Source organism: Ahaetulla prasina, chromosome 17 (genome assembly GCF_028640845.1).
Source record: "Ahaetulla prasina isolate Xishuangbanna chromosome 17, ASM2864084v1, whole genome shotgun sequence".
Taxonomy (NCBI): Eukaryota; Metazoa; Chordata; class Lepidosauria; order Squamata; family Colubridae; genus Ahaetulla; species Ahaetulla prasina.
In genome coordinates this window covers 4,818,048-4,833,033 of record NC_080555.1, presented here as the reverse complement: position 1 = coordinate 4,833,033, position 14,986 = coordinate 4,818,048, and the positions used below count along the sequence as shown (strand labels likewise).

The 14,986-nt window shown below is 47.7% G+C and overlaps 1 protein-coding gene and 2 non-coding genes across 5 annotated transcripts in view; all 3 read right to left on the bottom strand.

Annotated features, from left to right (window-relative positions):
- LOC131186483 (neutral alpha-glucosidase AB-like) overlaps positions 1–14,986 on the bottom strand; it is a 41,285-nt gene that overhangs the window by 6,545 nt on the left and 19,754 nt on the right. For all 3 annotated transcript variants that reach the window (XM_058160107.1, XM_058160109.1, XM_058160108.1), the window contains 12 exons: positions 14,540–14,636; positions 12,850–13,030; positions 11,602–11,755; positions 10,726–10,961; positions 6,802–6,928; positions 6,010–6,089; positions 5,775–5,918; positions 4,456–4,552; positions 3,631–3,732; positions 1,889–2,132; positions 1,018–1,082; positions 420–496 (listed from right to left, as the gene is read on the bottom strand). In XM_058160107.1, the coding sequence (XP_058016090.1) occupies positions 420–496; positions 1,018–1,082; positions 1,889–2,132; positions 3,631–3,732; positions 4,456–4,552; positions 5,775–5,918; positions 6,010–6,089; positions 6,802–6,928; positions 10,726–10,961; positions 11,602–11,755; positions 12,850–13,030; positions 14,540–14,636 (1,604 nt within the window). The remainder of the gene's footprint in view (positions 1–419; positions 497–1,017; positions 1,083–1,888; positions 2,133–3,630; positions 3,733–4,455; positions 4,553–5,774; positions 5,919–6,009; positions 6,090–6,801; positions 6,929–10,725; positions 10,962–11,601; positions 11,756–12,849; positions 13,031–14,539; positions 14,637–14,986) is intronic.
- Positions 7,324–7,514, bottom strand: LOC131186913 (U2 spliceosomal RNA). Its single transcript, XR_009152446.1, has one exon. It is a non-coding gene; the product is annotated as a U2 spliceosomal RNA (small nuclear RNA).
- Positions 9,039–9,229, bottom strand: LOC131186897 (U2 spliceosomal RNA). Its single transcript, XR_009152432.1, has one exon. It is a non-coding gene; the product is annotated as a U2 spliceosomal RNA (small nuclear RNA).

Sequence of the window (14,986 nt, the reverse complement as noted above, 5' to 3'; positions counted from 1 at the left end):
AGCTGGGTGACTTTGGGCCAATCACCAGGAGATGGTGAGTTCTAGTTCCACTTTAGGCATGAAAACAGCTGGGTGACTTTGGGCTAATCACTACGAGATGGTGAATTAATAAATAAAATTGAATAAATAAATAAATAAATAAATTATAGTCTCGTCTTAGGTATGAAAACAGCTGGGTGACTTTGGGCCAATCACCAGGAGACGGTGAGTTTGAGTCCCGCCTTAGGTATGAAAGCCAACTGTGTGGCTTTGGTCAATTCTCTCAGCCCTGCCCACCTCACAGGGTTATTGTTGTGGGGGAAAATGGGAGGAGGAATGAATATTAAGAATGTTCACTGGTTTGAGTTACTTCGACAATAATGAAGGGCTAACAATCGAATAAGTAAATGGCTCAATCCAAAGTCAACAGACATACTTACTTCTCCTTTACCAGGTAAGTAGATCTGTACCCCCCGCGCTCCTTGTGCGGTTACTGGATGAACCAACAATGCATCGCCTGTAAAGGAGACGGTCAATGAGATCTAGAAACTCTGAACTTTGCTCTTCGCATTTCAAAAACTAGTCGAATTCCAACAGCAGCATCGCCCCTTCTTCTTTCAAAAAGGAACCAAATTACTGCCTGCCATTGTTTCCAGTCACACAATTGCAGACTCCTTGACTTATGACCATTACGGAGCTCAGAATTAAGGTTCTTAAGTTGTAGCGGTCATTAAGCAGGTCATCCATAGGGCCAGGCTCGATTTTATAAACTTCCTTTTTGTGGCAGACATTAAACAAACATTGTGCTTGTTAAATAAACCCGTTATAACCAATAGAATAGGTGGCGCTGGTGGATTTTTTTTGCCGGAAACCGTAAACACTAATTTCCGGTTAAAAACAACAAAAATTGCAGTCATGTGACTATGAAAGATCCACATGGGGTCAGGAAGTAGGATTTCATCTTTGCCCTTCTTGGTTCTCTCTCTCTCCCTCTCTCTCTCTCTCTCTCTCACACACACACACACACGAAAAACTCACCAAGCAGGTATTCATCATCAATGGGGTACAAGGTAGGGTCTTGGGGATATTCGACCCAAAGCGGTCTGCCAGACAGCAAAAAGCAAGAATTAAACATAGTCGAAATAAGAAAATATCATACAACACCATGGCTAGACTGAGAAATGATGCAAACTAGAATTAGAACGTCAATTCCCAGAATCCCCTAGCCTGCATGCTTTAAGATGGGTGGACTTCCACTCCCAGAATTCCTGCAATATGCTTTAAGATGGGTGGACTTCCACTCCCAGAATCCCCCATCAAGCACCCTTTAAGATGAGTGGACTTCCACTCCCAGAATCCCCCAGCCTGCATGCTTTAAGGTTGTTGTCGTTGTTGTTGTTAATAATAATAATAATAATAATAATAATAATAATCATAATAATAATAATAATAATAATAATATAATTTGTATACCGCCCTTCTCCCGAAGGACTCAGGGAGGTTTACAGCCAGGTAAAAATAGCATAGATAAATATAATACAATAAAATCAAAATTAAAAAACTTATTCAAATTAGCTGATAATTAATATAAAATACATAGCAATATAAAACCCCATTAAAATCCAAATAAAACCCATTTTATGTAATGGACTTCCACTCCCAGAATCCCCTAGCCAGCATGCTTCAAGACGGGTCCACTCCCAGAATTCCTGTGATATGCTTTAAGATTGGTAAGTCTTTTAAGATTGAAGACTTAAACTCCAAGAATCCCCCAGCCTGCATGCTTTAAGATGGGTGGACTTCAAGTCCCAGTATTCCCTATCCAAAACGGCTCAATGCAAAATACGGAACCGAACCAGGATCCTTCCATCCCTTCTTCCCTCCCTTCTTCCCAGCCCTTCCAACTCACCTCATGACCGGCTTGCCAGTCCGGTAAGACTGATAGAAGAGGGTATACCAGAAAGGAAGCAGAGCGTAACGCTGGCGGACGGCCTCCCGGATCAGAGCCTTGTTCTCGTCGCCGAAAAGCCAGGGTTCCCGGCGGGTGGTGTCCACGTGCGCATGCGCCCGGAAGAAAGGCTGATAGGCTCCAGCTTGGTACCAACGCACCAGCAACTCCGGTTCCGGGTTTTTAAAGAAGCCACCCACGTCGGCTAAACGCAGCGGGAAGAAGAAATGGTTTCATAGGGAGAAAATTGGGACAATCCATAATCTGGCATGGTCCAGGTAGTCCTCGACTTACAACGGTTCGTTTAGTGACCGTTCGAAGTTACGACAGCACTGGGGAAAAAGGAACTTAGGGCCGTTTTTTTCACCCTTACGACTGTTGCAGCCTCCCGCGTGGCCACGCGAGCCAAATTCAGACGCTTGGCCACCGACTCGTATTTATGACGATTGCAGTGTCCCCAGGGGTCACCTCATCCCCTTTTGCGACCCTTCTGGTGTGCAAAATTAACGGGGAAGCCAGATTCGTTTAACAACGGTGTGACTAACTGAAGAACTAAAGGGATTCACTTAACAACCCTGGCAAGAAAGGTCGTAATATGGGGGGGAAATTAACAAAGGCCTCCACTTAGCAACAGAAAATTTTGGCTTTAATTGTGGCTGTAAGTTGAGCACTCCCTGTGTTGGGCAGGGGGGTTGGACTAGAGGACCTCCGAGGTCCCTTCCGGGCCTAGGATGCTATGAATATTTTTTAAGTCCGGGAGGGTCATTTTCACTGGAATGACTAAAACGGCCTTTTCTTCTTCTTCTTCGCATCAGGAAAAGATTTGTAGAAATAGTATTTCTACTCATTTGTGCCTGTAGAGGATTAGAGAAACCTTTCTTCTTTTAAAAAAATGTAAAGCTATTTTTTAAAAATCTTTCTATATAAAAAAGGCTGTATGTATGTATGTTCCAGCATAAATCTGGAACGCCTCGAGCGATTTCAACCAGACTTGGCACACAGATAACTTAATATCTGGAAACAAATACTGTGGGGGTAAGACACCCCGTGTGTGTGTGTGTGTGTGTGTGTGTCTGTGTGTTGCAGCATAACTGTGGAATGCCTGGGCCGTTAAGGAGAGCGAGTGCAGCGTCCTAGAGCAGCAACTGTTTGTGATGTCAGTTCCTTCGCAGCTTCCTCTGGAAAGGTAGCTGTGACGTTCGCCCTCCAATGGAGCAATGGGGCAATGCCTGATGGATTTGGGGCAAAGTGCCAGGAGGGTAGACAGGTTAGGAAAGAGGAACGCATGGGAGGGAGAAGGGCAGGGATGATGGGTATGGGAGTAGGGAGAAGAAAGGCCCCTCTCAATTGCTCCCTCTCAGACAAAGGCTTTGATGTCCATAAGCACCCGGGCAACACCAGTTTACCAGCTACTGTATGTATTGTAAGCATGTATGTGCGTGTATATATATATATATATTGTAACACCATTCAATGCTAAATGCAACTTTCTTGGTTTTCCAATTTTTCTCCTTAGATTTTCCTAAGTCAGGTGTTCAATCAATCATGCCTGATTTTACGACCTTGATGCTCACAATGATTAACCAGTTGTTAAGCGGATCACAAGGTCCTACAGCAACTTCCCGACTTTCCTCGTGGATTTTACTCGTCATAAAACGGAATTAGAAGGTCTCAAAATGATGAAAACACAACCCTCTGCTTACCTCCGCAGAAAGAGATGCCCACTAAACCCAGGCTCAGGCACATGGGGATGGAGATCTTTAGGTGGTCCCACTCGGCTGCGTTGTCCCCCGTCCACACAGCCCCTGCGAAGGACAGCAACCACAAAGTGTAACAGCCACTAACAGCAATGTTGGTGGACTGCCGTTTTTATTTCAACGACTGTGAATTTTGTTCATTCCCAGCCCTGTGATGAGTCACAAATAGTTTGTAAAGAGCCCGACAGAAGTCTTCCACAGTCCTTCGGGATAAGGTTGATAAAGCACCCACCTTTATCTCCCTGGACACGCTGCCAAAGACCTAACTGGCAATTAGCTTTGCAAGGCCACACGGAGCACAGAGTCAAAAATGGAATTTCAGAATTTAAACCAACCAGAACAAACAAAGTTGCTTCCTGCAAAGGCTCACGTGCCTTTTCTCCTCGTTTATGTCTTATGGGAGGGGCCAATCATCTCTAAGCCTTACTCCCAAGTTGCCCCTTTTGTCTTAACTTGTTCTTGCCTTCTGGCAGCCCTGCACATGCACGCACTGGGAACAGGCTCCTCCTGTTCCTCTGCCTCGCTGACGTCTGAGGTTCCGGAGTCAGCACATAACTCCCATATGGCCCTGGCCCCCTCTCTGCCTCCGACGCAGAGCCCTCGTTCGAGCCTTCCCCAGACTCCAGGACTGGCCCATGTTCCTCCCCAACCTCCTCACTGTCGAACTCTGCTGCCAGTTCCACAGGCTGCCAGCAGACCACAAGTCCAGCTTGGAAGACTCTACTACTATGCAGCTACTCCATCGCTCGTCTTTATGTGCCCGCCACTAACCGTAACGTTGTGAACCGGCAAAGAAACTTCGGGTCAAGACGAAGGGGCGCTCCATGCCGCCGGACCGCTGCACCTGTCCCTCTGCGGTGGCCATTTGCTGCCAGGAGGAAGGGGAGAAGAGATAACCCCTAAATTTCTGTTGTTAAGCCAGACGTTTGTTAAATGAGTTTGGCCCCATTCTACAGCCTTCCTTGCCACGGTTTGTGAACGGAATCCACGTGTTTGATAAATTGGTAACCCAGTCGTTAAGTGAATCCGGCTTCCCCCCCCATGGATTTTTGCTTGTCAGAATCACGTGACTTTGGGACACGGCAACCGTCCTAAGTATGAGCCGGTTGCCAAGCGTTTGAATTTTGATCACGTGATCATGCCGACGCTGGAAAGGGTCGTAACTGTGAAAAACGGTCATTAAGTCACTTTTTCCAGGGCCGCTGTAACTTAACAGTCACTAAATGAGCTGTTGTAAGTCGGGGACTACCTGTAAACCCAAAGGACTATGGCTCCCACAACTCCATGGCTCATCCTTGCATATTCTAGACCAGGGGTCTCCAACCTTGGCGACTTTCAGACTTGTGGACTTCAACTCCCAGAATTCCTTGGTGTCCAATCACACTTGGCCAATAAAGAATTCAATTCAATTCTGTTCTGTTCTGTTCTCTTCTGTCCTGTCCTATTCCTATTCCTATTCCTATTCCACTCTACTCTACTCTACTCTACTCTACTCTACTCTACTCTACTCTACTCTACTCTACTCTACTCTACTCTACTCTACTCCACTCCACTCCACTCCACTCTCCACTCCATATTTTCTATTCTATTCTATTCTATTCTATTCTATTCTATTCTATTCTATTCTATTCTATTCTATTCTATTCTATTCTATTCTATATTCCTATTCTTATTCCTATTCCTTTCTGTTCTGTTCCTGTTCCTATTCCTACTCTACTCCACTCCATTCCATATTTTCAATTAATTTCAATTCAATTCAATTCAATTCAATTCTAATTCTATTCTATTCATTTCCTATTTCCTATATTCTATTCTATTCTATTCATTTCCTATTTCCTATATTCTATTCTATTCTATTCTATTCTATTCTATTCTATTCTATTCTATTCTATTCTATTCTATTCTATTCTATTCTATTCCTTTTTCTATTCTATTCTATTCTATTCTATTCTATTCTATTCTATTCTATTCTATTCTATTCTATTCTATTCTATTCTATTCTATTCTATTCTATTCTATTCTATTCTATTCTATTCTATATTCCTATTCCTATTCCTATTCCGAGCTGCACAAACCTAACCAAAACTCACCACGTAGAAGCCGTACAGGTTGTGGACATCGCGATGCTCCCAGCCCCCTTGATGGACGGCGTCCTTGTGCATGGTGACCTCAGGACCATTGAAGACCGAAGGCTCGTTCATATCATTCCAAGTGTAAAGGTTCTCCATGGAGCCCTGGGGGGAGTCAAAAGGAGAAGCGAGTGAGAAGGGAGACGCCGAAGAGCAGAAGGAAGATCTGAAATAAAACCAGGAATAAACCCGCTACCTCGTATTGGTCGTAAGCAAACATGCTGGACCACCAGGAGCGCATCTGGGGGTTGGTGAAATCCGGATAGCCCGCTGAACCTGAGCGCCAGGAGACAAGAGAAATGACTTAACGTTGAGCTGTGACAAAAATGGAATGAAGATTCCTAGTTTCATCAAAAAAGTTCCACAAAGAATGTTCTTTCTGCGCCAACTCAGCAAGCTCAAACTGCCCGAGGAGCTGCTGATCCAGTTCTACAGAGGAATTATGGAGTCCGTCATCTGCAGCTCTGTAACTGTCTGGTTCGGTTCTGCAACCCAACAAGACAGACACAGACTTCAGAGGATCATTAGAACTGCAGAAAAAACAATGACTACCAACCTGCCTTTCACTGAGGACCTGTATACTGCACGAATCAAAAATAGGGCTGGGAAAATATCTACAGATCCCTCACATCCTGGACATAAACTGTTTCAACTCCTACCCTCAAAACGACGCTACAGAGCACTGCACACCAGAACAACTAGACAGAAGGGCAGTTTTTTCCCGAACGCCATCACTCTGCTAAACAAATAATTCCCTCAATATTGTCAAACTATTGACTAAATCTGCACTACTATTAATCTTCTCATCGGGGCAGCCCTTCCAATTTTGGAACCCTACTATCCTGTCCCCCCTAGTCCTTCTTTTCACCAAACATTCTTCGTATGATTTAGCCTCCACCCGCCTAATTTTCTTTGTCACTTTTCTCTGCGCTCTTTCCAGAGTCTCCACATCTGGATGCATCCTAGAATTATTATTTTTTTTCCTCACCTGGCCAACACCAGCCTTCGTAGTCATTCCTGTCCTTGGTCTTGACGTAAAAGTCCCGGGAGCGAATTTCATTGTGGATTCGGTAGGCGGTGTCGACTTTGATGTGTGGGTCTACAATGCTCACCATCTGGGTAGTCAAGGACGAATAACATGGATTGGGGTGATGGTACTTAAGTGGTAGCATTAATAGACCCATCTAGTTGGAACGTACCCGGTAGAGACAACTGCTCCTACTTCACCAGATCAATTTGTACTTTGGGTTCGAGATCATGGCCATGCCAGGACTATTCAAACTGTGGGGTCCTTGGCGCTCTCTGAGTTTGGTTGTTTTCAGGGGTGGGTTCACAGGGGTTCGGAAGAACCTCTAGCTAAGATTCTGTGCAGTTCGGAGAACCCTCCAAATCCCACTCCAGCCTCCAGAGACAGAGACTGCAGCCAGTTCCCTGGACAAAAATTCATCTGGATCCCACTGCATGGAAGGAGCTTTTAATCTATTTTTTAACCCATGAGATTCCTCCCAGGGGGAGGTGCACCGTTCCCGGAGGTACTGCAATACCAGGCCGATGCTTGGAGTGGACGGAGCAAGCCCCTATTCCATCTCCCAGTTCCAAAAATCCATTTAATATGTAGTCCTCAAATAGAGGACATATCAGATATTAAACTGATAAGAACAGATACTACACTTGATCTTAGCCAAAAGGCCGAGAAGCGATACTGGAGGCAGGCGGACGCCGGCTGAGACTCCCCTGCGGAGGCTCCTCCAGGTTTTGGGGAGCGCGACTCGGTGGCAAAGAGATCCCAGGGGATCAATTCTGAACAGCTTTTTACCTGGGCTGGACTGCATCAGCATCTCCCGTGGGGCGCTTTGGGGATGAAAATGGGGGGTTCTCTTCCCCTCTGTGCGTTTCCCATCATGCCAGCTGGCTGCCAGGGTGGCCATTGGTAGAGCATTTGCATAGGATGAGTCACCCTCTCCGTCATTCTCCTCCCCTGTCATTCCTCAGCTGGCCGATGGGGGCACTAGCACCAGTCCTCCGCCTGCAGAAGGGGTTTGGAGGGCAGAGATGGGTTGGGGGCTGGGCTGCTTCCTGCCCAGGGTGGGACCCCGGAGCTCTGCCGCGGCATCTCCTGGACAGGATCCACCAGCCCAGCAAGATGGGCCCAGATGTCCTCTCCTCCTGCCCCCCGTTGGCAGCTGCGTTTAGGCATCACACTGGGGCTTCAGACTTGAACATCCATGCCACCTTTGTGGCTCAGAGGGGTCCTGAATTACGGGGGGGGGGGGGGTTGCAGCAGGATGTATTTGGGGATGGAAGCGGAAGGAAGGAGAAAGAAGGAAAAGGGGGAAAAAAAGGAAAGAAAAAAGGAGGAAGGAAAGATGGAGGGAGGAAGGAGGGAGGGAGAGAGGAGGAAGGGAAGATGGAGGGAGGGAAGAAAAGAAGGGACGAAAGGAAAGTGGGAGGGAGGGAGAGAGGAAAGACAGAGGGACAGTAGGAAGACGAAGGAAGGAAGGAAGAAGAAAGAAAAAGAAAAAGGGAGGAAGGAAAGGGTGGGAGGAAGAGAAAGGGAAGATGAAAGGAGGGAAGAAAAGATGGGAAGGAAGAAAAGAAGGAAGGGGGAGGAAGAAGGAAAGACAAGGAAGGAAGGAAGGACCGGAGGAGGAGAGGAGGAAGGAAGGTTCTAGGAAATACACGGAGTTAATCTGCCGTCCATTCCAAGGAGGCGAAAGTTGGGCTCAATTGTGGTCGTAAGTCGGGGACTCTCTTTTACTGGACCTGCCTTGAGCAAACTTATTTATCCGATTTTTGGCATGATCGGACCAGTCTAAAATACGGCATTGTTGCAGTCCTCACGCGGGTGGATGCCACGACGGTTTGTAAGTGCAAAGACCAGCCATAAGGCATTTTTTTTCAGTGCAGTTGCAACTTTGAACGGTCGCTAAATGAGAAGGTTGTAAATTGAGGACGGCCTGCAGCGAATTGGGTCTGGAGTCAGTTTGGCCATGTGCTTAAGGGAAGCAAACTGGGCGGTGGTGAATTCTAGTTCTGCCTCCAGCAACTAGCTCACTATTCATCTATCTGCCCATCAAATATCATTTGCACCCACGTGCAAAAGAGTGCAAATAGAACAGCAGCCTGGTGAAAGGCAGAGACTGCAGCCAGATCCCTGAGCAAAGGATCCCACTGCACAGAAAGAGATTTTGATCTATTTTTTTAACCCATGAGATTCCTCCCAGGGGGAGGTGCACCGTTCCCGGAGGTACTGCAATACCAGGCTGATGCTTGGAGTGGACGGAGCAAGCCCCTATTCCATCTCCCAGTTCCAAAAATCCATTTAATATGTAGTCCTCAAATAGAGGACATATCAGATATTAAACTGATAAGAACAGATACTACACTTGATCTTAGCCAAAAGGCCGAGAAGCGATACTGGAGGCAGGCGGACGCCGGCGGAGACTCCCCTGCGGAGGCTCCTCCAGGTTTTGGGGAGCGCGACTGGGTGGCAAAAAGATCCCAGGGGATCAATTCCGTCCAGCTCTTTGCCTGGGCTGGATTGCATTAGCATCTCCCATGGGGCGATTTGGGGGTGAAAATGGGGGGTTCTCTTCCCCTCTGTGCGTTTCCCATCATGCCAGCTGGCTGCCAGGGTGGCCATTGGTAGAGCATTTGCATAGGATGAGTCACCCACTCTGTCATTCTCCTCCCCTGTCATTCCTCAGCTGGCCGAGGGGGGCACTAGTATGATCATGATACAACCCAACAGCACATGTTACTAGTCTGTCATTTGCACCCCTCTCTCTATACATATAGTCCCTCAACACTGTCAAACTATTCACTAAGTCTGCATTACTGTTACTATTAGTCTTCTCATCCTTCCTATCACCCGTCTCCTCCCACTCATGACTGCACGACTGTAACCTTGTTGCTTGCATCCTTACGATTTGTATTGACTATTTCCTAGTGTGATTTGATTACTTATTTGTCCCCTATGACTATCATGAAGGGCTGTACCTTATGATTCTTGATGAAGGTATCTTTTCTTTTATGTCCACTGAGAGCCTATGCACCAGAGACAAATTCTATTCTATTCTATTTTTTTATCTTCTTATTCTATTGTATTCTATTCTCGATTTTATTTTATTTTATTCTATTCTCGATTTTATTATCTACTTCTTATTCTCTATCTTATTATCTACTTCTTGTTCTGTTCTGTTCTATTCTATTCTGTTCTATTTTCCTATTCTATATTCCTATTCCTATTCCTGTTCCCATCACCAATCTCTTTCCACTTATGACTGTATGACTATAACTTGTTGCTGGCAATCCTTATGATTTATATTGATATATGGACCATCAATTGTGTTGTAAATGTTGTACCTTGATGAACGTATCTTTTCTTTTATGTACACTGAGAGCATCTGCACCAAGACAAATTCCTTGTGTGTCCGATCACACTTGGCCAATAAAATTCTATTCTATTCTATTCTATTCTATTCTATTCTATTCTATTCTATTCTATTCTATTCTATTCTATTCTTGAAATCTCTGCAAGAAAACCACCAACCTCAGAGAGCACCAAGTAGGCCACTGTTGTTGTTGCCGTCCTCCTCATCTTCCTCCTTATCTTCCTCTTCCTCCTCTCCACAAATCCCACTCTCTTCTAGCCCTGATAATATTCCCTGGTTGGGTCTTGAAAGGTCTGCACAAACACCACCAAGCTCAGAGAGCACCAAAGAACCCCACAATTCTCCTCCTCCTCCTCCTCCTTCCCCCTACTAACACTGATAATGTTACCTAGCTGGATCATGAAACGGCTGCAAGAAAACCGCCAAGCTCAGGAGATCCCCAAAAAGCCCCTCGGTCCAACAGTCCCGAGTTCCAAAACCGCCTCTTCTACTTGCACTCAAATCGCAGTCCTTCTTACCTTCCTCCTCTTGGCCGCCAGCCGCTGAAGCATCTCCCGCGGGTGGGAGAATTTGTTGGGGTCCCAGGTGAAGTAGCGCTTGCCGTCGGTGTGCTCGATGTCCAGCCAGATGACGTCACAGGGGATGTCGTGCTCGTCGAAGCCGTTGTCCACGGCGGCCACGTCTTCCTCGTCGTTGTAGTTCCAGCGGCTCTGGTGATAGGACAGGGCGAAGAGCGGAGGCAGAGCCTGGGTGCCTGGAGAAAGGGAAAGAGACAGAAGATCTGGAGCTGCCACCGTGTATGTTGCGGTCCGCCAGCTGCCTGCGGAGCTGGCAACGGAGTCAGACAGCGATGAGGCTGAGGTGAGGCCAGGGCCATCGGAAAGTGAGGTGCGAACTCCAGAGCCTGATAGTAGGGAGGCAGAGGAACAGGAGGAGCCTGTTCCTAATGCACGCATGAGAAGAGCTGCCAAAAGGCAAGAGCAGCTCAAGCAGAGAGGACGACTCAGGAGTAAGGCCAAGAGATGATTGGCCCCTCCCATAAGGCTTAATAACAGACCAGCACCGGTGTTTGAGCTTTGCCGGAAAACAACGCTGATAGCTGCGTCTTCTGCTTCGTCTACATCTTGCCTTTATTTTTGTGAAAAATGGTCACTTTTTTTCAGTGCCTTCGTCACTAAGTGAATTGTAACTTCGTCACTAAGTGAATTGTCGTGAGTCGAGGGCTAGCTATACTCTTAATCGCTGCTCTTAATTTCCTCGCTCCTCAAAGGGTTCTACCGAGTCTTGCTAAAAACCTTGATAGCAGAATTCGGAGGACGGGATGGGATCAAGGTCAGGTTCTCTTCTTATTCTTCGTCCTCCAGATCGCCCCGATTCCCACCCAACTCTCTCACCTGTAAGGGATGCGTACTGCTTGAAAATGTCCGCGGGTGAAGGTCCCAGCAGAAGGAAGACATCGATGATCCCGCTCTCCGACATCCAGCGAACGTCCGTCTGGGGCGTCTCTCCTCCGCCTTGTATGTAATCCAGCATCTTCCCAAACATGGTCTGAAAGAGAGGGTGGGCAGGAAACATTTGCGGGTTACTGTTTCTCAAACCTTAGCAAATTGAAGGCGTCTGGACTCCAATTCCCAGAATTCCCCAGCCAGCCAAGTTACGGTAAATCAGAGCTTTCCAAACTTGGCAACTTTTAAGCCTTGCGGACTTCAACTCCCAGAATTCCCCAGCCATCTAGGTTACAGCGAATCAGAGCTTTCCAAATTGGGAACTTCCAACTCCCAGAATTCCCCAGCCAGCAAGGTTACTGTGAACCAGAGGTTTCCAAACTTGGCAATTTTAAGATTTTTGGACTTCATCTCCCAGAATCCCCCAGCCAGCTAAGTTACTGTAAATCAAGAGGTTTTTAAATTGGCAACTTTTAAGACTTTTGGACTTCAACTCCCAGAATTCCCCAGCCAGCAAGGTTACTGTGAATCACAGCTTTCCATACTTGGCAACTTTAAGGCTTGTGGACTTCAATTCCCAGAATTCCCCAGGCAGATTACTATAAATCAGCGGTTTCCAAATTGAAAACTTTAACTCCCAGAATTCCCCAGCCAGCAAGGTTACTGTGAATCAGAGGTTTCCAAACTTGGAAATTTTAAGACTTTTGGACTTCAACTCCCAGAATTCCCCAGCCAGCCAGCCAGCCAGCCTGGAGCCCACAAGTCTTAAAGTTGCCAAGTTTGGAGACCCCTGAGGTAAATAACAAGGGAAACTCTCCAAAAAGGAAGTCCTCAACTTACAACTTACAAACATTTGTTTAGCGACCTTTCCAAGTGACAAAACACACTGAAAGAAAGTGACTTACAACCGTTTTTCACCATTATGACTATTGCAGCATCCCCATGGTCGGACGCTCGGCAACTGACTCGTAGTTATGACGGTCGCAGTCAAGGGGGAAGCCGGGTTCGCTTTACGACCGTGTGACTCACTTAAAAACAGCGGCGATTCTCTTTAACAACGATGGCAAGAAAGGCCGTAAAATGGGTCAAAATTCACTCGACAGAGGTCTCGCTTAGCAACAGACATTTTGGCCTCCGTCGCGGTCGTTAGGGCGAGGGCTACCTGTATAACGCAGCAGCGAAGGCCACACCGCTTACCTTCCCAGCTGTGTTGGAGGTGACGTCCACCCAAGTCTCGGCTGCGTTGAGCCAAAATATGCCAAGGGTGCGTTGAGTGCTGTGAGCTAACAACACCGGGACCGACCCGTAGAGAGCCATTGGATTGTAGAGTTCGTATTGGAAGACGTCCAAATTATAGAGGCGATACGGATCCCCGCCCCTGCCGAAATGGGATTATTAGAGCAGGGTGGGAAAAAAATTGCCTAAAGTATTTATATTTAGAATAGAATAGAATAGAAGAACAGAGTTGGAAGGGACCCCGGAGGCCTTCTAGTCCAACCCCCTGCTTAGGCAGGAAACCCTAGACCAGGGGTGCTGTCGCGTGCCAACAGCGGGGGGAATGCGGGTCACACACACACGCGTGCCTACGCCCACAATTTAATGCCCCCCGCGCCTTGCTCCCCGGCGTATGCGTGCGCGACCCACCCACCCCCCGCATTCCCCCCCCGCTTTCGGCATGTGATGGCACAAGTGGGCCCGGTAGGCCCGTTTTTCGCCCAAAGCCTTTTTTGGAGCCTGGGGAGGGCAAAAACAGCCTCTCCGCCCCGAGGCCCTCCAGAGGCAAGAAACAGCCTGTTTCCCGACTTCCGGCAGAGCTGGAAGGCCTGAAAATCAGCTGGCCAGCACGCGCATGTCATAAGTTCGCTATCACGGCCCTAGGCCCATTTCAGAGAAGTGGATATCCAACATCTTCTTAAAAATTTCCAGTGTTGGAGCGTTTACAATTTCTGGAGGCAAGTTGGGGCTGGGTCACAACAAGGGGATTGTATAGAGCTGGGGGAAGATGTAGCCAAAATAACATTCCTATTGTCGTGTCCCACTCCTCCTCTGACGGCCGGGTCGGGGAAGTCCGTATCAAGCGTGGCCGCAAAGCCTCTGCGTCAGAGTTCTCAGGGCAGGCAGGAGACCAGGATGTGACTTCAGCAATCCAAGTTAGACTTTGCCTGACTCAAAGAATGCCAGAAAGCAGATCCTTTATATAGACCATGGGGTGTGGCTCCATGACTCAGCACTTATCCAGGCCTGCCCCTCCCTTCCTTTTGCTGACGTCGCCTCTCCATTCTCCGGAAGCGTGGATCTATCCATTGCATCGTTTCGTCCCCAGCTGCCGGTAATCCCAGCTCGTGGCTGGCTTCAGGCGCACATGCTATCGGAGGGAGGTTTGTTTGCTTGGTTTGTCCTGGCATGGTGCCAGGGCTGGGGGCTGGAGGCATGCCAGGACATTCTTCTGTACTATCAGTCTCTGGCTGAGATAGCAGGAGATGAGAGGGGCCCGGCTGCGGCGGGGGCGGGGCAGCGGCGAGCGAGACACAACACCTATCTCCGAGAGTCAAGGCCACTCTGGAGGGGTGTGACTGGGAGGCATCTCCAGTTGGGATGGTGCATTGATTGGGCCATGTGATGGACATGTGGATGCTAGGGGAAGGGACTTGGACCTTCTTTTGGGTGGGGAAAACCGGAAGCTTTCAGATTCGGGTTTTCCCAGATGCGCCAAGGAGACATCTCTAATAAAATTGAACTTTGAGGAACTTCTAGTCTCAGAGTTTTCTTTTGTTGGGGGTGTTGGAACCTTGACACTCCCGATATCCCACCACCATCTAAGCCCCACCATGGTCCAGCACCCATTTTTCCAGGTCCACCAGCCCCTTGCCAACACCCCCAAACTTACTCAGTGGTTCGAAGACGGAGGTTATCTGCGTGTTCCGGGATACCGTAAACGTTCTCCACTCCCGGGAACGAGAAATCGAGCCCAACCGACGTTGGCCCTGTAGACAGGAGGGGAGGAGAAGGGGAAAGGGCTGTGAGGTCACTCTTGAAACATCAAACCACCTTCTGTCGTCTGATTAGAAGTGATCAACCACTTGATAAAAAAAAACTGTGATTTGCCAGCGGGCATCGGGCCAGCATGTGAAACTTAGAAGCCAGCTCTGTGGAATTCCGGTTAAGCATTCCGAGATTTTGGGGATCCGTGGGAAGTCGCGCATCGCAAAGCAGAATTTTATTTTGGGGAAACTATCGAAAAAGGATAATCGGAGAGGGAGGGAGGGAGGGAAGGAAGGAAGGAAGGAAGGAGAGGGAGGGAGGGAGGAAAAAAGGAGGGATGGATGGAAAGAAG